This window comes from Heterodontus francisci, chromosome 25, assembly GCF_036365525.1.
Source record: "Heterodontus francisci isolate sHetFra1 chromosome 25, sHetFra1.hap1, whole genome shotgun sequence".
Lineage (NCBI taxonomy): Eukaryota > Metazoa > Chordata > Chondrichthyes > Heterodontiformes > Heterodontidae > Heterodontus > Heterodontus francisci.
Window position 1 is genome coordinate 57,257,076 of NC_090395.1, and position 25,327 is coordinate 57,282,402.

General features: G+C 41.9%; 1 protein-coding gene across 5 annotated transcripts in view; it reads right to left on the bottom strand.

The window, feature by feature from the left end:
- LOC137383882 (complement decay-accelerating factor-like) overlaps positions 1–25,327 on the bottom strand; it is an 83,197-nt gene that overhangs the window by 32,363 nt on the left and 25,507 nt on the right. For all 5 annotated transcript variants that reach the window (XM_068057238.1, XM_068057235.1, XM_068057237.1 and 2 more), the window contains 4 exons: positions 24,586–24,682; positions 22,152–22,225; positions 16,696–16,872; positions 3,468–3,602 (listed from right to left, as the gene is read on the bottom strand). In XM_068057238.1, coding sequence (XP_067913339.1) covers positions 3,468–3,602; positions 16,696–16,872; positions 22,152–22,225; positions 24,586–24,682 — 483 coding nt within the window. The remainder of the gene's footprint in view (positions 1–3,467; positions 3,603–16,695; positions 16,873–22,151; positions 22,226–24,585; positions 24,683–25,327) is intronic.

Genomic DNA, 25,327 nt, shown 5'->3' on the forward strand with positions numbered 1-25,327 from the left:
ATGTTGCCTGGTATGGAGGGAAGGTCTTACGAGGAAAGGCTGAGGGACTTGAGGTTGTTTTCGTTGGAGAGAAGGAGGAGGAGAGGTGACTTAATAGAGACATATAAGATAATCAGAGGGTTAGATAGGGTGGATAGTGAGAGTCTTTTTCCTCGGATGGTGATGGCAAACACGAGGGGACATAGCTTTAAGTTGAGGGGTGATAGATATAGGACAGATGTTAGAGGTAGTTTCTTTACTCAGAGAGTAGTAGGGGCGTGGAACGCCCTGCCTGCAACAGTAGTAGACTCGCCAACTTTAAGGGCATTTAAGTGGTCATTGGATAGACATATGGATGAAAATGGAATAGTGTAGGTCAGATGGTTTCACAGGTCGGCGCAACATCGAGGGCCGAAGGGCCTGTACTGCGCTGTAATGTTCCAAAGTAACTTTAAAGGTGAGGTGAAATGCAGCAAATAAATAGAGGTTTAGCAGAAGAATTCCAGAGAACAGGAGCGTGATAGCTCAATGCTCTGTTGGGGGTGGTGGAGCAGTGAGAAGGTCAGATGCATATTGTGCCAGAGATGGAAAAACAAAGGCTGCAAACAGAGAAGCAGGGCTTGAGTAGGTTGTTGAGGAGTGTTTGTAAATAAAAACAAATAATTTTGAAATCAATACATTGCAAAATGGTAAGTCTGTCAAGCTCACTGATGAGAAGGATGATAAATAAGCAGAACTCAGAACAAGATGTAGACAGTGGAGTTTTAAAGTAATTGAAAGTTTCTCAGGTTGTAGCTTAGAGTTCTAGCAAGAGAAACGTGGCAAAGTCAAGACAGCAGGGTACAAAGATGTCATAAAACTTTCAACTGTGATGAAGATAAGCCAGGGGTAGAGAAGTCTAATGTTAAAGAAATGGAAATAGAGAGTCTTGGTGATGGTTAGGATGGGAAGTTTTAGGCTCGGGTTAAACAGGGCAACATGGAATTATAACTTTAGATTCACTCTTAACGAGCATTCTAGCAGAAGCCAAACAGGACAGCTTCAGTTTTCAATATTAAGCTGGCGAAGAATCTGGCTCACCAAGTAAAATAGGAGGATTATTTAAATCATGTTGCTCTCACATACCTCCTTGTCCCAGAGGCAAAATACTGGAAAGATACATTGGACTGGAGGACCAAAAAAAGCAGAAGACAAATACTATACAGGTTAATGCATTTGCTGAAATTAATTCACATATTTATTTTTCAGACTTACTTTGCTATGTTTCATTTTACAAGAACTAGATACTCACAGTCAGGAAACGCTGCAAGCATTTGTCTTTCGTCAAAAATATCTTTAGGAATTGAGTTGTTCAGAGGTAATGTTTTACTTATTATCTTATTTGCAGTTGTGGTTGGAGAAAGATCTGTTTGCCTTTCTTCATACGAAGCAATATTTGAAATGTAACAACGCATATACAAACTATAAGAAATAATATAATCAAATTCTCTTTTTGTTTCTCTAGCCTACTCCTCCCCTCCAGAAGGTTTTGACTTATTGTTATGTTCAATTTGACAGCAACCAGACATGCTCTGGTATCTTCCTTTTGTATTTGTTCTCAGGGTGTTGCGTTTATTGTCCATCCCTAAGTAGCTTCTTGCATCTGAATGGCTTGCTGAACCATCTCAGACAAGATTAACAATCAAATATGTAGCATGGGACTGGCGTAATCTGTAGAGCAGACCAGGTGGACTTGGCAGATTCTTGTCCCCAAAGGATCAAACCAAAAAGCAGCTCTGTAAATTTCAGCTACTTATTTAGATAAACACCTAGCCCTCATGGTGGATTTCTGATCAATGGCAAATGCAGCATTTATTTATTTATCCAGATTTGCCTTTGAACAATAATGAACAGCTGCTGATGAGAGCCAAAAATACTCCAAAAATTAATAAGTTATTAAAAAGTTTTTAAAAATCAAAATGGCTTTCGAGAAAGAAGGATAATTTTGCTCTGCAGAACTAACTGGTTGACGGAGCCACTTTGTGGACAGGTCATGGAACTGCAGAATCATAGTTATATTAATGGATAGGTGTGACAAGGTGTCAACACAATTAACATTGCAAACCTCATAGATACTGTTGACATAGAATTTCTGGACAGAATGATGACAGGACATAGTCATTTCAGTGCTATATCGATATATATTACGTCCATTTGCTGCCCTCTCCTCTGCACCAATTTGTGGTGCATTGTGGGAATTGAAGTTGTTACAGAGTCATAATAGCACAGAATGAGGCCACTCGGCCCATCAAGTCCATGACGGCTCTTTTTAGAGCAATCCAATTAGTCCCATTTCCCCGCTCTATCCCCGTAGCCTGCAAGTTTATTTCCCTCAAGTGCACATCCAATTTCCTTTTGAAATCATTAATCTTCTCTGCTTCCACCACCTTCGTATTCATTGAGTTCCAGATCATTATCACTCACTGCATATAAAAGTTCTTCCTTACATCATCCTTGCATCTCTTGCCAAAATCTTTAAATCTGTGTTCCCTGCTCATTGTACCATCAGCTAATGGGAACAACTATCCACAACAACATTTTCATGTTTAATTTAAAGTGGTGTCATATGATTAATTTTAGATATTTTTACCCTTTGCCATTGATAGCTATTTGGTTTAAAATATAGGGAAAGTAAGTGTTAACGTGCTTCAGAAAATCAATCAAATTATCGCTTCCTCAAACTCTATCTCAACAGTTACTCTCCTTAAACAGCCCCACCCTCCTCCCCTTTCAAAGAGGCCCTTTTTCCCTATAACCATTTCTCCCACAGCTCCTGTATTCTCTACAATCTTCTCTTCATAGAAGCATTACATTTCCTCCTGCTTTTCCAGTTCATCCTGACAATCCTTCCCTCTCCTCTTCCATTTCAACCTGGCATTCTTCTTTCCACTCTTCTCTTTTCAAACAGGTGATGGTTTCCTCCATAGTCCTGTTCAGACAGATGGTGGTGTACCTCTCTCTCCAACTCAACAACAATTTACATTTATATAGCACCTTTAATGTAGTGAAACATCCCAAAGCGCTTCACAAAAGCATTATGAGATACAATTTGACACCAGACGACGTCAGATTTTAGGACAGCTGACCAAATGCTAGGTCAAAAGGCTTTAAGGAGTGTCTTAAAGGAAAGGAGAGGTTTAAGGAAGGAATTCCTGAGCTTGAGGCCTAGACAGCTGAAGGCACAGCCACCAATGGTGGACCGAAGGAAATTGGAGAGGCACAAGAGACCAGAATTGGAGGAACGTAGAATTCTCAGAGGGTTGTAAGTCTGGATGAGGTTACAGAGACAGGGGGGAGTGAAGGATGAGCATTTTAAATTTGAACGGTTGCTGGACTGGGAGCCTATGTAGATCAGCAAACACAAGGGTTATGGGAGAACAAGACATGCAGATATTGCCCTAAAGATTTCTACATAAAATTCGAATGGTTGCTATGCAATGAATACCCACAGCCAGGAAGTAATGACAACAAATGGTTCCAGCCACCAGCATGTGTGGTAATGTAGGTTGTCTGACGTGTTGTTTCCTGGATTGTGCTGATTGTAGTTGCACTGATAGAAAGCTGTCCTTCATGGTCAGGAAGAGCTGAAACACAAAGTCACATAATTGCTCTGATTAGGCTCATCATAAAATACGTGACTGTAATGACAGTCAGTGTATATATAGAGCAAGCATTTAGGGGAAGAAATTTAACTCGAGCCAGTTTCCTGCACTAAATGGGCGGCACAATGTGTAGGTACCATCCCAAAGCCCGATGAAAATTGAGTCTTGCATCTCAGTTGCATGAATCCGGCTAGCTACTGGCAGGTCCAGGGGGTTAGTGAAGTTGGGGTGGGGGGTCTGGTGGGAGACAGTAATGATGCTGAGCAAAACAGAGTTCCTCCTGGCCCACAGTATTTCTATGGAAGCAGGGGGAACATTCCTGCTCCTCTGAGCTCACAGAAATTAAACTATAAAAAAAAATTTCGGATCTTATAGTGAGCTGCCTCCCATGGTCCCTTTAGGGACCCAGGAATTTGTATGAATAGGAATAACTTGTTGTTGCTACTGGCATATTAAAAGATTGTGATGCAGTCAGTTATCAACTTCACCTACCTGCAGAGGGCGTAACAATTATACTGATTGTAAGATACATAAAAGAGAACAAGAAGGTATGAATATTACAGACCATTTAACCCACCTAAATAACCGGGACCTGCAACAGGGCCTCAAGACAATCAGACCATTCCTCTTGCTCCAGCCTTATATATGTCCTTTTTACCCCTTCTTTCCTCTAGATTTTTAAGCTTTCATACTTTAGGTCATTTTCTTTGATGAGTCCCAATTCCCTAGTGCCTTCAAGAGTATTTTCACTAGCCTTACTATTTGTTAACCTTCACTATCTGTCAACATTCAGTAATGTGCCCAGGAAAACCAACAGAAAACCCTAATCTGTTTATTATTTTTAAACTACAGAAACACACTTTACACAGTAAAGCAATGCATCCAACCTTGTTCTGGTTTGAAATTATTAAACAAATTTATGAAACAATATACAAGCCATTATATAACAAACATTTAGCAGGTCTGGCAGCATCTGTGGAGAGAGAAGCAGAGCTAACATTTCAGGTCAGTGACCCTTCTTCAGTACTGACAAATATTAGAAATGTAAAAGGTTTTAAGCAAGTAAAGCGGGGGTGGGGCAAGGGATAACAAAAGAGAAGGTGTTGATAGGACATGGTCACAGAGAATAACTGACCAGAAGGTCACGGAACAAAGGCAAACAGTATGTTAATGGTGTGCTGAAAGACAAAGTGTTATTAAAGGGAGGGTGTGAATTGACTGTAAAGCACAAAGCACTCCAAGCACAACATTAAAAATAAAATAAAAAACAGAAACAGTGGGTAGGCACAGTAGAAACAAACTAACCAAACTAAAAAAACTAAAATAAAATAACCAAATAAGAAAGAAAAAAGTAAAAGAATGACTAAACATAAAAAGTGGGGTGGCCACGTCATGCTCGGAAATTATTGAATTCAATGTTCAGTCCAGCAGGCTGTAGTGTGCCTAATCGGTAAATGAGATGTTGTTCCTCAAGCTTGCGTTGATGTTCACTGGAACACTGCAGCAATCCCAGGACAGAGATGTGAGCATGAGAGCGGGTCACCCAATCTGCTTTTGGTCTCCCCAATGTCGAGGAGACCACAATGTGAGCAACAAATACAGAATACGAAATTGAAAGAAGTACAAGTAAATCGCTGCTTCACCTGAAAGGAGTTTTTGGGACCTTGGATAGTGAGGAGAGAGGAGCTAAATGGACAGGTATTACACCTCCTGCGATTGCAGGGAAAGGTGCTATGGGAAGGGGATGAGGTGATGGGGCTAATGGAGGAATGGACGAGGGTATCGCGGAGGGAACAATCCCTTCGGAACGCTGACAGGGGAAGGGAGGGGAAGATGCGTTTGGTAGTGGCAGCACACTGGATGTGGCAGAAGTGGCAGAGGATGATCCTTTGGATCTGATGACTGGTGGGGTGGAAAGTGAGGACAAGGGGAACCCTGTCATCTATTTGGGAGGGAGGGGAAGGGGTGAGGGTAGAGGTGCAGGAAATGGGCCGGACACGGTTGAGGGCTCTGTCAACCACAGTGGGGGGAATCCTCGGTTGAAGAAAAAGGAAGACGTATCAGAAGCGCTGTCATGGAAGGTAGCATCATCAGAGCAGATGCGGCAGAGGCAGAGAAACTGGGAGAATGGAATGGAGTCCTTACAGGAGGCAGGCTGTGAAGAAGTGTAGTCGAGGTAGCTGTGGGAGTCGGTGGGCTTATAATGAATATTAGTAGTCAGCCTATCCCCGGAGATGGAGACAGAGAAGTCGAGGAAGGGAAGGGAAGTGTCGGAGATGGACCATGTGAAGATGAAAGAAGGGTGGAAATTAGAAGCAAAGTTGATAGTTTTCCAGTTCGGGGCGGGAGCAGGAAACGGCACTGATACAGTCATCAATGTACCAGAAAAAGAGTTAGGGGAGGGGGCCTGAGTAAGACTGGAACAAGGAATGTTCTACATATCCCACAAAAAGACAGGCATAACTCGGGCCCATGCGGGTACCTATAGCAACACCTGTTACTTGAAGGAAGTGAGTGGAATTGAAGGAGAAGTTGTTCAATGTGAGAACAAGTTCAGCCAGGTGGAGGAGGGTGGTGGTGGATGGGGACTGGTTGGGCCTCTATTCAAGGAAGAAGCGGAGTGCCCTCAAACCGTCCTGGTGGGGGATGGAGGTGTAGAGAGATTGGAAGTGAATAGTGAAGAGGAGGCGGTTAGGGCCAGGAAACTGGAAATTGTCAAAATGGCGTAGGGCATCAGAAGAGTCACAGATGTAGGTGGGAAGACACTGGACCGGGGAGAAAAGATACAGTCAAGATAGGAAGAAATAAGTTCAGTGGGGGAGTAACAGGCTGAAACAATGGGTCTGCCGGGACAGTCCTCTAGAGATCTTCCGTCTACAGCTTCCAACCTCATAGTCCTGCAACCCCGGACATCTCCTTCTACCTCCTTCCCAAAATCCACAAACAGGACTGTCCCGCACCTCTACCCTCACCCCTTCCCCTCCCTCCCAGATTTGCGACAGGGTTCCCCTTGTCCTCACTTTCCACCCCACCAGCCTCCAGTTCCAAAGGATCATCCTCCGCCACTTCCGCCACATCCTGCGTGATGCCACTACCAAATGCATCTTCCCCTCCCTTCCCCTGTCAGCATTCCGATGGGATCGTTCCCTCCGCAATACCCTCATCCACTCCTCCATTACCCCCACCACCTCATCCCCTTCCCACTGCACCTTCCCCTGCAATTGCAGGGGGTGTAACACCTGTCCATTTAGCTCCTCTCTCCTCACTATCCAAGGCCCCAACCCCTCCAGGTGAAGCAGCGATTTACTTGCACTTCTTTCAGTTTGGTATACTGTATTCGCTGCTCACAATGTGATCTCCTCTATATTGGGAAGACCAAACGCAGATTGGGTGACTGCTTTGCGGAACATCTCTGCTCAGTCCATAAGCATGACCCCGAGCTTCCGGTTGCTGGCCATTTCAACACCCCCCCACCACTGCTCTCATGCTCACATCTCTGTCCTGGGATTGCTGCAGTGTTCCAGCGAACATCAATGCAAGTTCGAGGAACAGCATCTCATTTAACGATTAGGCATGCTGCAGCCTGTCAGACTGAACATTGAATTCAATAATTTCAGAGCATGACGGGCCCCCACCCCCTTTTTATGTTTAGTTATTTTTTAATTTTTTTTATTGTAATTGGTTATTTTATTTTAGTTTGGTTAGTTTGTTTCTACTGTGCCTACCCACTGTTTCTGTTTTTTAAAATTTTAATGTTTGTGCTTGAAGTGCTTTGTTCTTTACAGTCAATTCACACCCTCTCTGTACTAACACTTTGTCTTTCGACACACCATTAATGTATTGTTTGCCTTTGCTCCATGGCCTTCTGGTCAGTTATTCTGTGACCTTGTCCTATCAACACCTTCTCCTTTGTTATCTCTTGCCCCACCCCCCGCTTTACTTGCTTAAAACCTTTTACATTTCTCATATTTGTCAGTTCTGAAGAAGGCTCACTGACCTGAAACATTAACTCTTCTTCTCTCTCCACAGATGCTGCCAGACCTGCTGAGTATTTTCAGCATTTCTCGTTTTTATTTCAGATTTCCAGCATCTGCAGTATTTTGCTTTTATATTAATATAACAAACATTGCAGCCCATATAATAATATAGGTTGGGGCTGCACAACTACCATATTGAACTTTCACATATTGTGCCTGATATAAAGGGATAACTACAGGGGCGGCACTGTGGCACAGTGGTTAGCCCCGCAACCTCACAGCTCCAGGGACCCGGGTCCAATTCTGGGTACTGCCTATGCGGAGTTTGCAAGTTCTCCCTGTGTCTGCGTGGGTTTTCACTGGGTGCTCCGGTTTCCTCCCACATCCAAAGACTTGCAGGTGATAGGTAAATTGGCCGTTGTAAATTGCCCCTAGTGGAGGGAGGTGATAGGGAATATGGGATTACTGTAGGGTTAGTATAAATGGGTGGTTGGTGGTCAGCACAGACTCAGTGGGCCAACTGGCCTGTTTCAGTGCTGTATCTCTAAATAGATAAAAAATAAATAGAACACTTTGCTTCAGCAATTGATCCAATTTCCTTTACAATATCTCAGTAGAGCTATCACTCAGTTATCACTGTGCCAGGTATCAATCTATTTCAACACTCGACAGAGAATTCTCCTTTTTAGCATCCAATATTAGAAATACATGGAAATAGTTTTGCAATATATTTGAAACAGTACCTTATTCAGTACGAAAAGCTGGTACAGAAATTGTTTTGTGATGTTGCACATTTGCACATGGACAGACTGCAGAAAGTGTAATTGAGTGTGGCCACCTCACAGTTCAGAATGATGTAGGCAGAGATCTGCAAACAAGTTGCTCCACACTGTCAGCTGATGCTATCTGGCACAAGGGCAGCAGAAGGAAGTGGAGGAAATATCAGTCAATTTAGTTGTGAGAGTACTCAGTGCTCCACAGACCAGTCGCAAAGATAAGGACAAATGAAAAAGCCCATTTCCCTCTTGTTTCTTAGAAAACTACAGTCCAGTACCAAGGAAACAGAAGCACAGTTGTAATGCTGAGAGGCTTCCAGCTACACTATTGACTGCGAAATTGGAGACTTCTGGCCACTACTCTCAAATATAAGGGCACAGTCAAATACTGCTCTCTCAAGCCACATGCCTAGAGTTCAGTCCACATGACAAAACTTCACAAATATGGGTGAACCATAGAAAATGTCTTGGAATTATGTTTGCTTGAAGTTGAGCCAATCAGTGCTTGAAGTTGTTCCATTCATAAGGGTATGCTTGGAATCCGCACTGTTTTTTAAACCCTAATGGGAATGAAGATGCTGTATTACAAAATGACTGCTGCCTGGGACTCTTGGAACTAGGATCGATAATTAAGGCTGTGGCTTGCCATGTAGTAGGTGCTTGTTGGAGATGTTACTACTTTGAAAATTTCTTCCACATTTTTTTCAGACGTATCCTTACTATCAAACAATAATCTAACAAAGTTCTAACTATCAGGTCGGTACTTGACCTCTTTTGGTTAACAAAAATGAGAACACATGGAATTGGAGGCAACCTATTGGCTTGGATAGGGAATTGATTAAGGGGTGGGAGACAGAGAGTAGAGATAATTGGGTATGTACTCAAATTGGCAGGATGTGATGAGAGGTGTTTCCCTGGGGATCTGTACTCTGTACTGGGGCCGCAGCGTTTCACTATTCTTTTAAGAGACTTTGATGAAGGAATAGAGACCTGTGTATCTAAGTTTGTCGATAACACCAAAAGTTAGTAAATAACATCAATGGAAGAAGAAAGTTTTAAAGAGACACCGAAAGAATAAGTGAGTGGGTAAAACTGGCAAATAGAATTCAATGTGGAAAAGTATGAATCTGGGCATTTGGGACCCAAGAAAGAGAGATCAGTGTATGTTCTAAATGGTGAGAAACGTATAACTGTGGATGGGCAGAGACAGTTAGATATCGTTAAAACCTAGTGGATTGATACAAAGAATAATTTAAAAGCCTCATGGAATGTTAGCCTTTATCTCAGGAGGACTGGAATACAAAGGGTGGAAGTTGTACAGAGCTTTGGTTCGACCCCATTTGGAATACTGTATTCAGTTCTGTGCACTGCACCTCAGGAAGGATCTATTGGTCTTGGAGGGGGTTCAGTGCAGATTCACCAGTATGATACCAGGATTAGAGGGTTAAATTATGAGGATAGGTTGTATAGAATAGCCTTGTATTGCCTTGAATATAGAAGATTAAGACATGATCTAGTTGAGGTGTTCAAAATGATCAAAGGAGTTGATAGGATAAATAGAGATAAACTATTTCTTCTGGTGGGAGAGTCCAGAACAAGATAGCTTAGCCTTAAAATTAGAGCCAGGCTGTTCAGGGGTAATGTCAGAAAGTACTTCTTCACACAAAAGGGAATGGAAATCTGGAACTCTCTCTCCAAAAAGCTGTTGAGGCTAGGTCAATTGAAGATTTTTAAATTAAGATTGATAGGTTTTTGTTAAGTCAGGGTATTAAGGGTTACAGCACCCAGATGGATAGGTGGAGTTTTGATTCAGATCAGTCAAGATCCAACTGAATAGCAAAACAGGCTTGAGGGGCTGAATGTCCTCCTCCTCTTCTTACAGTGCCAGAAACTAAAAAAGGAAATTTTCTTGTGTCCAGGTGGACTGGATTGTCTGGGAATACTGGAAAATCAGTCAGGTTGGAGTACGTGCTTCAAAGGAACCCAGCTGATTTCTCTTTCACAATTGAAATGATTGCTATTCCTGGAAGCTTGAATCCAGATCAAAACAATCTGCAGTATATTGAACAACTTGCAGTGTATTGTTAATAAGAGCCATCCACTTTGAGCAGGAAACAAAAATATCAAAATGAAAATCACACCTTCAATCTAGCCTATTGGGCGTTCAGGTAGCCACACAAAAATGGTAAAAAAAAAATCTCCAGTCACCCCCTCACTAAGCATAAAGGTAAATGTGGAACAAAGTGCAGGAAATAGAATCACTGACTGGGGAAAAAAATTAAACAACTCCCAACTATTACTGGCATACCTGGAGACTATACTGGCTACTTTCCCATTGCTCCAACAGTTAAATATCTTACTGAGATCAGTAAGCACTGAAAACACTGGCAACTTGGTAACCATTACAGTACATGAAAGGGCTTTAGCATATGGAATTTATATAAATCCGGTCATGGGATCCTGGCTGTACTTCAGAATGGAAAATAATTGTTATAGGCCACATAGAGTGATAAAATGCCATGTTAAGGGAAAGCGAGCACTCTCAGACATCTGAGGGCAATATATCATGAAGTGGAAATAAATTCCGCTTGTTGGAAATGTGCAAGAACATTTTTAGTGCTATAGTCAGAGGGCTGCATTTTACGTCTCCGCTGCTGAAATAGGCGGCAAGCGTACAAAATGCGGCCATAACGCAGGGGGCCCACGTTGTGGAGCCGCTGCGATTTCAAATGCGGCTGCTCATTTGCATGGCCGCGGTGCCTGTCCCCCGATGGTGTGGAGGTGGCAGGCGAGCAGTTGCCGGCAACAGCGTCCGCCCCAATGCACAGGCACCGGTGCCATTTTTAAAGGGCTTGCAGCCCTCAATGAGCCTTTAAAATTTAAAGGTACAGTGGATGTTAAGTTTTTAAAAAAGGAATAAAATAACTTTTCCATGTCCTCTCCCACTCCCCCAATGGCAATACATATCATTCCTGCCCTCTCCCTCCCCCCGAATACCTAACGTGAAAATTTGTCCTTTCCACCCCCCAAAGTTCGAAACCTTTGTCCTTCACCCCTTCAAACCAATCCGAGGCATTGTAACCCTGCTCACCCCCTCCCCACAGGTGTTGTGCCACGTTTCCCCCAACGGGGATTCGAAGGTGCAGCATTGCCCGCTACCAGAATGAAGATACCAATGTGCTGGCAGAATCACTGCAGCCTGCATGGTAACAACACAAGAACTAGGAGCAGGAGTAGGCAGTTCAGCCCCTCAAGCCTGCTCCGCCATTCAATACGATCATGGCTGATCTCATCTCGGCCTCAACTCCACTTTCCTGCCTGTTCTCCATAACTCTTCAACCCATTACTAATTAAAAATTTGTCTATCTCCACCTTAAATTTACTCAATGTCCCAGCATCCACCGCACTCTGGGGTAGTGAATTTCACAGATTCACGATCCTTTGAGAGAAATAATTTCTCCTCATCTCTGTTTTAAATCTGCTATCCCTTATCCTAAAACTATGACCTCTCATTCTAGATTGCCCCACCAGAGGAAACATCCTCTCTACGTCTACTTTATCAATCCCCTTAATCATCTTAGAGACCTCAGTTAGATCTCCTCTCATTCTTCTAAACTCTAGAGAGTAAACTGCTCAATCTCTCTTCAGAAGACAAACTCCTCATCTCTGGAATTAATCTAGTGAACCTCCTCTGAACTGCCTCCAATGCAACTACATCACTCCTCAAGTAAGGAGACCAAAACTGTACGCAATACTCCAGGTACGGTTTCACTAATGCCTTGTACAGTTGCAGCAACACTTTCCTACTTTTATACTCTTACTTCTTTAGCAATAAATGCTAAAATTCCATTTGCCTTCCTTATTACCTGTTGCACCTGCATACTAGTTTTCTGCGATTCATGCACGAAGACACCCAGATCCCTCTGCACCGAAGCACTCTGAAGTTTCTCTCCATTTAGATAATAATTTGCTTTTCTATTCTTGCAACCAAAATGGATAACCTCACACTTATCCATGTTAAATTCCATCTGCCAAATTTTGGCCCATTCACCTAACCTATCCATATCCATTTGTAAATTTCTTATTTCTTTATAGCAACTTACTATCTCACCTATTTTAGTGTCATCTGCAAATTTGGCTATAGTACCTTCTATCCCTGCACCCAAGTCATTAAAATAGATTGTAAATAGTTGGGGCCCGAGGACCAAACCCTGTGGCACCCCACTAGTTACATCTTGCCAACCAGAAAAGGACCCATTTATCCCGACTCTGTTTTCTATTGGTTGGCCAATCATCTATCCAAGCTAATAAATTGCCCCTAACCCCATGTGACCTTATCTTGTGTATTAACCTTTTGTGTGGCACCTTATCAAATGCCTTCTGGAAGTCCAGATATACTACATCTACAGGATCCCCATTATCCATGTTACTTGTTACATCGTCGAAGAACTCTAGCAAATCAATCAAACACGATTTACCCTTCATAAAACCATGCTGACTCTGATGGATTACGTTTTGACTTTCTAAATGTCCTGTTATTACTTCCTTAATAATGGATTCTAACAATTTCCCAACGACAGATGTTAAACTAACTGGTCTATAGTTTCCTACTTTCTGCCTCCCTCCCTTTTTGAATAAGGGCGTTACATTAGCATTTTTCCAATCCACTGGAACCTTTCCCGCATCTGGGGAATTTTGGAATATTATAACCAATGGATCCACCATCTCCGCTGCCACTTCCTTTAAGACCCTAGGATGTAGGCCATCAGGCCCTGGGGACTTGTCTGCCTTCAATCCCAATAGTTTGCTCAGTACTTTTTCCCTAGTGATGATGATTGTCTTAAGTTCCTTCCTTTCTACAAGCTTTGCATTACCTGTTACTATTGGGATGGTACTAGTGTCCTCCACCGTGAAAACTGAGGCAAAATACTGATTTAGTGTCTTTGCCATTTCTGTGTTCCCCACTATTAACTCCCCAGTCACATCATCCAAGGGACCAACATTCACTTTAGCTACTCTCTTCCCTTTTAGATACTTATAGAAGCTTTTGCTATATGTAGCCATTAACATAATTTAATGCGGGTCCCGTCGCCATGCGGCGGGGTGGCCACCAAGAGGCTTCACCACCACCAAGATCGGCACGGGGGCCTGCTGGCGCTGGGGTTGGTGGCAGGCTTCCTCCGTACCAATCTTCATTGCCCCCTGCCACCATTCCCAGCATAGGAGAGGCTTTAAAATCCAGCCCTGAATATAATCCACTACATTTAACTTAAACATGTTGAGAAATTTCCTCTGTATGTCAATACAACACACTACAATAGTGGATATCCCATGTTAATACTCAAGCTCAGTTGGATGATATGCTGGTTTCTAAGGGCAGGAACATTACAACACAGAAAGCACAATTTCTCATTGTTATTTAAAACTTATGTCAGAATTTAATTCTTCTGAACTTGCCATGGAGCTGGGAGGAGTGGAAGCAGAGCTACTCCTGGCTTCACAGCACTCCTGAGGGTGGCTGCAGCCCCAAAATCACCAACCCCCCGCCCCACCCCCTTCCCTATTTATATTTATGGACATTGCTGGTGAGCTGTTCAATGACAGCCTCCGGATATTACAGTGTGTAATTTTTTTTTCTTTTTTGAAAAAAGTAGAGGCAAAATAGTAGGTTCATACTGACCAGATACTATTCTTCTGCTCTTGTGTAAGGAATTTTAAAAAAAATTATTTGGAAAAGTGGCACAGTAACCTTTTTTGTTCAACTGCCTACAGCACTTGAATCATATTATCAGGCTCACCTGCTGGCTGGTAGAAAACCTATGGTTTTCCAATAGGCCAGGGGTTGCATTTTTGTGTCCAATAGGTAAAAATGTACTATACACCAGTGACACCAGTGACACCAGCAGAAAAGGATGCTCCTGTGTGATTTTGGATTTTTTCTTTGCTTGTAAGGTCCAGCAAATTTAAACATGTAGATGTTCACTCAGCAATATTTAGGAAGTAGGACCAGCAGTTTTATTGATCTCTGATTGAGCAAACCTAAAAAATGGCCCGTTTATCATTTTTCTTTTTTCTTTTCCCGCTATTTCTTTGGGACCTTGGTTGAAAATAATGCTGTTGCTAATGCTATTTGCTAACAAATATAGCTCTTTGGACATGCATGAAAGCCCATCCAATTTTGCCTCCCTGTAGGAAAATCTATATACCACTCCTGTGGTACAAATTGAGATTGGAATCTCAATTTCAGCAAAGCCTTTGACAAGGTCCCACATGGGAGACTTATCAAGAAAGCAAATGCACATGGGATACAGGGTAACTTGATAAGGTGGATTCAAAATTGGCTTAGCTGTAGGAGACAGAGAGTGATGACAGACGGCTGTTTTAGTGACTGGAAGCCAGTGTCCAGTGGCGTACCACAGGGATCTGTGCTGGGTCCCCTATTGTTTGTCATTTATATAAACGACATAGATGACTATGTGGGGGTAGGATCAGTAAGTTTGTGGATGACACAAATATTGGCAGAGTGGTTAACAGTGAGGTGGAGTGCCTTAGGTTACAGGAAGATATAGACGGGATGGTCAAATGGGCAGAAATGTGGCAGATGGAATTTAACGCTGAAAAGTGTGAGGTGATACACTTAGGAAGGAGTAATGTGACACGGAAGTATTCAATGAATGGCCTGACACTGGGAAGTTCCGAGGAACAAAGGCACCTTGGTGTGTTTGTCGGTAAATCTCTGAAGGCAGAAGGGCAGGTTAATAGGGTGGTGAAAAAGGCATATGGGACCCTTGCCTTTATCAATCGAGGCATAGATTACAAAAGTAGGGAGGCCATGTTGGAGTTGTACAGAACTTTGGTACGGCCACAGCTGGAGTAGTGTGTGCAATTCTGGTCGCCACATTATATGAAGGATGTGATTGCATTGGAGGGGGTGCAGAGGCAATTCACCAGGATGTTGCCTGGGATGGAACATTTAAGCTATGAAGAGAGGTTGGATAGGCTTGGGTTGTTTTCGCTGGAGCAGAGAAGACTGAGGGGTGACCTGATCGAGGTGTACAAGATTATGAGGGGCATGGACAGGGTGGATAGGGAGCAGCTGTTCACCTTAGTTGAAGGGTCAGTTACGAGGGGTCACAAGTTTAAGGTGAGGAGCGGGAGGTTTAAGGGGGATTTGAGGAAGAACTTTTTTTACCCAGAGGGTGGTGACTGTCTGGAATGCCCTGCCTGGGAGGGTGGTAGAGGCAGGTTGCCTCACATCCTTTAAAAAGTACCTGGATGAGCACTTGGCACGTCACAACATTCAAGGCTATGGGCCAAGTGCTGGCAAATAGGATTAGGTAGACAGGTCAGGTGTCTTTAATGCATCGGTGCAGACTCGATGGGTCAAAGGGCCTCTTCTGCACTGTATTATTCTGTGAAAGAAAAACTTGCGTTTATATAGCATCTTTCATGACTACAGGATGTCCCAAAGCGCTTTACAGCCAATGAAATTCTTTTGAAGTGCAGTCACTGTTACAATGTAGGAAATGCAGCAAACAATTTCTGCCCAGCAAGCTCCCACAAACAGCAATGTGATCATTTATGCTGCAAAAACAGATTATCTGGTCATTAAGGGATAACTATTGGCCAGGACACCAGGGAGAACTCCCTGCTCTTCTTCAAAGTAGTGCCATGGGATCTTTTACGTCCACCTGAGAAGGCAGACAGTTCAACATCTCATCCAAAGGCTGCATCTCCAACAGTGCAGCACTCCCTCAGTACTACGCTGGCGTGTCAGCTTTATTGAGTAGCTACTGAAAGCATGACCCCACACCTTACTACACTTTAACACACCACAGCAACCCATGACAAGAAAGCAAGGTGAGGTTATCCTGCCTGGTCAATAGCTTAAGCCACCTGATAGCTGGTCAATGAGAACATTGGCACAAGTGAAAACCACATGGACTTGAAGAAGTATGGTGATAATTTGCATTGGAAATTTACATTTGTGAAATGCACATTATTTATTATTGGCTGAAAATAATAAATAAACTGTTGTTGGGTGAAGTTTGAAAAGCAATTGTGCAGAGAACTTGTTAAAAATGTAACTCAATGACCTCATTGGTATTCTTTGAGACAACACTTCAATACTCTGGCCTGAAAAACTCCAGCTGGAAGCTTCCTGTCTTTATACTGTGTTACCAGAACAGAACAAAGCTGAGTGATGTTTTCAAATTCCAAAATTCCCTCTGGTTTTTAAACTAATGAGAACTTCTGCAAGTTCTACAAACAGGCTAATGACCAGTACAATGTGCATCCTCTTCTTGTTTCGTGGTAAATTACCTTTACAAACTGGAGGGTGATGGCTCCAGTCTCCAGTCTCTGTGCAATTAATGGTGTGTTGACCAATCAGAGTATAGCCAGAATGACATAAATAATTTGCATTTATTCCATACGTCCACTCATCTCTTTGAATCACGTCTCCATTGCTGATTGCGTGCGGAGGATCACATGAAATAACTGTAAGAAAAAAAGTCTAAGCTGTAATCGTTACCCACTTATTTAGTAGATGATACAGCAGGTGTTTCAGTATAAATCTCACCCATGTAGATCTGTCTGAACATTACCAATGGACTGAAAGAAAACTATTTTCCAGTCCATATTCAGACTCCTTGGTGGCTTTTCAGTGATATATTAAGCTTACCATTGCAAGCTGATTAGTGGCCAGAGGCCCATAGAATGGGCAGCAACAGGGAACAACACTTGGGTAGGTGGGTCTGAAGAGCACTGGACCAATGGTTACACACCTTAAGATATTAGCAGAGGGCCAGAAAAGGAAGAATCAGGCTGTGGAGTGACTTTGAGCAATGCAAATGGATATGGGAGCAGTACAGGACAGACAGGGAACCAATGCAAGGAGGTAGGAAAAGTATCAATACAGTGGCTGCAGGTTTCAAAAATTAGCTGGGAGGAAGAGGCCAAGAATAGCCAACGATAAACACAGGCTATCAATGGGACTCAAAACCTTAAACATCAGGCTGCAGAGTGGCACTAACTAACAGGAGACAGCAGCTTGAGAGCAGGGCACAGGGATCAATATGTTCTTCTAAAAAAAATAGATTTACTTACTGATTTAAAAATAATAACTGTCCCCGTTTTTAGCATTGTAATTTTCAGAAAAACAATATGTGATTACCCAACAGGCAGTGATGTAAGCTCATACCCTCTGTTAACCTTAATTACTCTTTATATCAAAGAGTCCAGCTATAGCAACATCTACAGATGTAACAGATGTTATGAGTAACCTCACCTCCTCCACAATTCCTGTCCAGAGATACCTGACATTCCCTCCAAGAATGATCATTTTTGATACAAGCATTAGCACTGATGGAAGGGCTTAATTCTTGTTCAAGTGCTATCACTGTGTTTTAAGGTCTTGAAAAAAGTGCAAGAGGCTAATTATGGATCGATTCACTGGAGGCGGTTTAAAGAATGCAAGAATCTAGAATTTACACACAAGACTGAGGAACAGGACATGATTAATCAAAATTATTTAGGGACTTGATTTTTGTTGCAAGCAATTAGGAAAAAATTTATCCTATTGTGTACCAGCTAGGTGTGACCATAAAATGGAGCCAGTCAAGAAGATTATAGTACATGGCCAGTTTAAAGCACAGTATCATTAGTTAATGCAAATACTATACCTAGTGAAAGTCAAAAACAAGTTTCAGTAAATTTTTTATTACAAATCATATTTATCAGATTTATAATTGGAGTCTGTTACATACATATATATATATATACACACACATATACACTTAACAAAAATATCAAAGCTGATTGTATTTAAATTTTACAAACGTGAAATTGCTAACAAATAAAAGCAAGGGCTGACTCTACGGTTGGTGCTTGCAGTTTGTAGTGGCACGGAGCTCACTGTGTCAGATTTTCCGTCCATTCACTTAGAATAATGAAAAATTAGGCACTGAAAGTTTATGATGTCCTGGATAGGACACTACAAGCATCAAGCGACGGCCTTAATTATAATCTTACAACATGCAAGGTCAAGAAACTAACAGCCTTTTTAAAATAAAGTTAATTCTATGCAAACAATAAATTTATGCTGAAAGCTATATTGCAGCAAATCATGTGCGTTTATAGGTAAGGAATTATTTTGAAGTTTTATGTTGAAATGCTTGTTACTTTCATGTTTTCTCAGGGAGGCAACAGGTAGACTTTTGCCCAACAGCAGCAATGAATTTTCCCCAGATGTATTTCATTGTTGTGTGTCTGTATCAATATGCAGATAGATGCTACGGTTAGAACTATACAAAGCCCATTCAGTGACACAACTGTAGCACTAGCTATCATCCTATAAATTCTTTGAAAGTTAAACTTCCCCTTTTTACAATATCTTGTTGAAATTTGATTTTCTTCTCACCAATTTTCACCTATCCTGAAGATACTGCCTCCTTACAAGGTATGTTTCCAAGTACCAAAGTGACTATACATGGAAGTTACAACACGGAAACAAACCATTCAGCCCAGCCAGTTCATGCTAGCATTTACCCTCCACACAAATAATTCTGATCACATTTACCCATCCTGTTCTCATATCCCTCCATCCTTTCCCCCCCCCCCCTTCATGCACTTATCCAATCTAATCATGAATTTTAACATTGCTTCTGTCTCAGGAGTTTATCCTGGAAGGAATTCCAGGTTCTTACAATGTTCAGTGTAAAGAAAGTTCTGTAGCCTCTTTCTAAATCTCTTATGTTCAACCTCGTTTCTGAGGCCCTGCGACTTAGACCTCTCAACTACTGGAAACAGCCTGTTATTTTGTTTACTTTGTTCCATCCTTTCACAATTTTAATAATTCCTATCATATTGTCAATTAGTGCTGTTCTATTGATAGAGGTCCTGACAGTGAGTATCAGCTATTTGATTGCAGCAATATAGCCAACGTATAGCCAAATAAATACCCGGGCTACAAGAGTAAGTCAGAGGCTAGGAATCCTGTGGCAAGTAACTCACTTCCTGACTCCCCAAAGCCTGTCCACCATCTACAAGGCACAAATCAGGAGTATGATGGAATACTCTCCACTTGCCTGGATGGATGCAGCTCCAACAACACTCAAGAAGCTCGACACCATCCAGGACAAAGCACCCCGCTTGACTGGCACCCCATCCATAAACATTCCCTACCTTCACCACCGACGCACAGTGGCAGCAGTGCATAATATCTACAAGTTGCACTGCAACAACCCACCAAGGCTCCTTAGAAAGCACCTTCCAAACCCACGACCTCTACCACCTAGAAGGACAAGAGCAGCAGTTGCATGGGAACACCACCACCTGCAAGCTCCCCTCCAAGCCACACGCCATCCTGACGTGGAACTATATTGTTGTTCCTTCACCGTTGCTGGGTCAAAATCCTGGAACTCCCTTCCTAACAGCACTGTGGGTGTACCTACCCCACATGGACTGCAATGGTTCAAGAAGGCATCTCACCAGCACCTTCTCAAGGGCAGTTAGGGATGGTGATACCCACATCCCCATAAACGAATAAAAAAAAATGTATATGTCATATGGTATACTGAATAATACGAGCATTTATAGATGTTGTTTTACTTCATCAAATGTTAATGTTTCATTCCTGTTTGGTTTGTTAATTTTGAGCTTGTCAGAAAGGTACGGCAATAATCATGGGGGATTTTAATCTACATACAGACTGGAAAAATCAGATGGGCAAAGGTAGCCTAGATGAGGTGTTCATTGAATATTTTTGAGATAGTTTCTTAGAACTGCAAATTCTGGAGCCAACCAGAGAGAAGACTATACTAGACCTGGTATTGTGCAATGAGATAGGATGAATTAATGACCTCATAGTGAAGGCGCCCCTAGGCAGCAGTGATTATAATATGATTGAATTTTACATTCGGTTTGAGGGAGAGAAAATTAGTATTTTAAACTTAAATTAGGGCAATTATGAGAGCTAGCTAAAGTGAACTGGTAAATTAAGTTGAGGGATTGGTCAATAGCAGTGCAGTGACAGACATTTAACGGGATATTTCTGAATACACAGAATAGATACATTCTAATGAGAAAGAAAAATAGTTATTAAATTTTCTGATGACACAAAGATAGGTAAGAAAGTAAATTGTGAAGAGGACATAAGGAGGCTACAAATGGATATAGATAGATTATGTGAGTGGGCAAAGATCTGGAAAATGGATTATAATGTGGGAAAGCGTGCAATTGTCCATTTTGGCAGGAAGAATACAAACAAAACATATTGTCTAAATGGTGAGAGATTGCAGAGCTCGGAGATGCAGAGGTATCTGGGTGTCCTAGTGCATGAATCGCAAAAGGTTAGTATGCAGGTACAGAAGCAATTAGGAAAGCTAATAGAATGTTATTGTTTATTGTGAGGAGAATTGAATGCAAAAGTAGGGAGGTTATGCTACAGCTATACAGGGCATTGGTGAGACCACATCTAGAGTACTGTCTACAGTATTGGTCTCCTTATTTAAGGAAGAATATAAATGCGTTGGAAGCAGTTCAGAGAAGGTTTACTAGACTAATACATGAAATGGGCAGGTTCCCTTATGAGGAAAGGTTGGACAGGCTTGGCTTGTATCCGCTGGACGTTGGAAAAGAGGCGACTTGATTGAAACTTGTAAGGTCCTGAGGGGTCTTGACAGGGTGGATGTGGAAAGGACATTTCCCCTTGTGGGAGAATCTAGAATTATGGGTCTGTTTAAAAATAAGGGGTCACCCATTAAGACAGAGATGAGGAGAAATTTTTTCTCTCAGAGGGTCGTGAGTCTTGGAACTCTCTTTTTCAAAAGGTGGTGGAAGCAGAGTCTTTGAATATTTTTAAGACAGAGGTAGATATATTCTTGATAAGCAAGGGGGTGAAAGGCTATCGGGGGTAGGCAGGAATGTGGAGTTGAGATTACACTCAGATAAGCTATGATCTTATTGAATGGCGGAGCAGGCTCGAGGGGCTGAGTGGCCTACTCCTGCTCCTAATTTGTATGTTCATATGTCCGTATCACCATCTTGGCATTAGCAGTTAACTGTACTACTACGAAAGTTAGTCACAGTTCCTTAGCAAACTATATCTGTCAATGCATAAATTAGATAACTCATTTGAGACACAGTGCTTCAGCTAGAGAACTGAAGATGTGAATTTGTTACTAGAGGCTGAACTGCTGCTATATACTGTGTTTTAACATTAGTCAGTTGTTCCCTTTTTGCAGATTGCAAAGAACCTGAAGCAAGTTTAAAAATAGAACATTACTCAGGAGCTCCCAAATGCTCATCAAAAACTACAACCCTGATTAATTTAACCCTCCCTCCCTACCCCAGTGTAGCTCAGGATAATTGCACTGCTGCCACAGCACAGAGCAGCTAACTAAGCTCAGGCAGGCATCTCCTAGTCTGTATTGATCAGTTACTCAGTGGAGTTACCTGTACTTTCTCAGTCCTCTGGGAAATCACGATAGATGCTTTCACTTCGAACATCTTTTATCCTCAGTGTGCAAACAAGCACTGTACACTAATATTAAGTATACAGATGAGACCATAAATAAAATATAATCCCTTCCAGCACTTTATATTGAGACCATTCCAAAGACAAACCATTGAATCTGATGTGAATCTTTACAACCAAGTAGATCAGTTACTGATGAAAGGTCACAGACCTGAAACGTTAACTCTGCTTCTCTCTCCACAGATGCTGCCTGACCTGCTCAGTATTTCCAGCAATTTCTGTTTTTCGATCAGTTACTTACTTGCACAGTTTGCAGTAATTTTATTCCATCCATTATTAGTGCATAGGACATCTCTTTTACCAAATAGTTGATAGCTAGAACAAGAAAAATATTAGGTAAATGAAAAGTCTCTGAATTATTGGAAATGATTGATGTAGAAATAATTTTCCAACTATGATTTAACACATTCAGCAATCAGATTTGGCAAACAGGGTTCAGTTTTTTTTCAGTTTTTGACTTCAGAGTCTCTATTGATTCAGTACTAAGCAGATATCATGTCCACCATAAACAACAAATTTATTCTTAATGGAGGTTTCAGCTATAACAACAAGAACTTGCATTTATATAGAACCTTTAACATAGTAAAACATCCCAAGGCACTTTACAGGAGGGTTATCAAACAATATTTGACACCAAGCCACATAAAAGGATATTAGAGCAGACGATCAAAAGCTTGGTCAGAGGTAGGTTTTAAGAAGCATCTTTAAAGGAGGAAAAGAAGTAAAGAGATGGAGATTAGGGAGGGAATTCCAAAGCTTAGGAACTTGGCAGCTCGGCCGCTGATGGTGGCGTAATTATAATCGAGGATGTCCAAGACAATGGAATTGGAGGAGTGCCAATATCTCAGAGGGATGTAGGGCTGGAAGAGGTTATAGAAATAGGGAAGGATGAGGCCTTGAAGGGATTTGAAAACAAGAATAAGAATTTTAAAATTGAGGCATTGCTTAACTGGGAATCAGTGAAGATCAGCAATTCAATGGGTGAACAGGGGACTTGGTGCAAGTTCAGATACAGGCAGCAGAGTTTTGGATGAGCTTAGGTTTATGGAGGGTGGAAGATGGCAGACCATCCAGGAGTGTGTTGGAATAGTCAAGTTCAGATGTAACAAAGGCATGAATGAGGATTTCAGTAGCAGATGAGCTGAGGCAGGGTTGGAATTGGGCAATGTTACGGAGGTGAAAATAGGTGGTTTTAGTGATAGTTTGAACATGTGGTTAGAAGCTAATCTCAGGGTCAAATCTGACACCAAGGTTTATATGGAAATGGGAACTAAGGAAGGATAGGAGGGCAGTCAACACAGAGGAGACAGAACACAATGAGTTGATATTGAAATCACCAAGGATGAGAAGTCTCTCAGTAGAGAAGGTGAGGAAGGAAAGCAGTGAAGATATCTCTGAGAAAATTGGCATGGTAGTTGGGTGAGTGATGGGGAATGATAAATGAGAGATGAGGGAGGTACAACAAAGTGAGGGGAAGTTGCCATTGCTTCAGATTTCTTCCAGCCAGGGTGTTTCATTTTTCAATGGAACCTGGGAAGTAAAAGTCTAATTTGCACATGCATGTAACCCACTTTGTGGTTTTCTGGACTACGAACCACCTCAGCACAGTCACCAGCATTTTAGAGTTTCGGTCCAGTGACCCATAACGCCAATGCCTCTTCTATGAATTTAGGCAGTGCAGGATAAAAGCAGCCTGAAAATATGCATGTCAAGAATGAGGCACATCGGGTATGATTGTGTGTTGCTTGTGGTAGCAAAAACTACAACTCCCAGGATACTGCTTTCTCACAAACATGCACTGTCAGCCCAGTTCTCAGTCACAACCTATGCCTCATAAGTCAAGCCTCTGCATTTACTGGCTTAAATAGAAAAAAAACTCACTGTCCCACTGCCACAATGAGTTACATCATGTCTACAGCACAAAACCAGGTCATTCTGCCCAGCTGGTCTCTGCTGGAGTTTATGCACCATATGAGCCATAGTTTTTAGTATTTTAATTGGCAGCTGAAAGGATTGTTAATGAGGTAATTCTTTTATGGGGATGTTTTCTCAAACACTGATCTTTGACCATTATATATAAAGCACTACCTGCTGAATGGGGAGAAATTACAGGACTTAATGGTTTTCTTCTGGACTCGGAGTCATTTTGGCACAGAAGGAGTGGCGCAGTGGTTAGCACCGGAGCCTCACAGCTCCAGCGACCCGGGTTCAATTCCGGGTACTGCCTGTGTGGAGTTTGCAAGTTCTCCGTGTCTGCGTGGGTTTTCTCCGGGTGCTCCGGTTTCCTCCCACGTGCCAAAAGACTTGCAGGTTGATAGGTAAATTGGCCATTATAAATTGCCCCTAGTATAGTTAGGTGGTAGGGAAATATAGGGACAGGTGGGGATGTGGTAGGAATATGGAATTAGTGTAGGATTAGTATAAATGGGTGATTGATGGTCGGCACAGACTCGGTGGGCCGAAGGGCCTGTTTCAGTGCTGTATCTCTAAAAAAAAAAAGTCCATGCCAGCTCTTTGTAGAGAGATCCAGTCAGTCCCATTCCCCTGCTCTATCTCTGTCTCCATATAAACATATTCATTGCCATCTCATATGGCCTCACTAATCCCAGTGTGTCAAAGATAAGGCCATCTCTGATCACTTCCTTGAATTTCTGATTCTATGAATTAACGCTTACCCTTTATTGCAATAGTAGGTTGCTTTGTGCCCAACGGTACGACCTGTAACTCTGTAGTAACCATCCCGCATATCCATTGGATCACCACAATCTTTAGCTGCGTAAAACATAGACAGAGATCTTTTAAACATGATTTCAATGTTTACACTAATCCCAATGTTATGAATTACTTCTTACCAGTACTCAAACCCATTAAGCTAAAATATTCATACAGAATTTGAAATGGTAATTTATAATATAAAAAGCTTCTAAAATGAAGCTGTAATCAATATTAAATGTCACAACTTAAGTTGAGCGACTTTTACAAACATTTACTGAACTATAATTTTTGCTGAATTCTGTATATGTCTGAGTTAATGCACACTGTCCTTTAAAACAAAACTTGCATTTATATAGCAGTTTACATTACCCCAGGATGTGTTGAAATGCTTCAAAGTGAATGAAGTATGATGAAGTGTCCTTGATGTTCCAATGTAGAGCAAAAGGGCAGCAAATTTGCATAAACAGCAATGATATAAATGGCCAGATAATGTGTCTTTTTTGATAATATGGGTTGAGGGATAAACGTTGGTGTGGACACCAGGGGAACTCCCTGCTTTGACCAGTGCCATTATATCTTTTATGTCCACTTGACAGGCAAATGGGATCTGGGTTTAACATCTCTTCCAAAAGACGACACTTCCAAGACTGCAAGCTATATTATGTGCTCAAGTCGCTAAGTGGAACATAAATCCCAGACCTT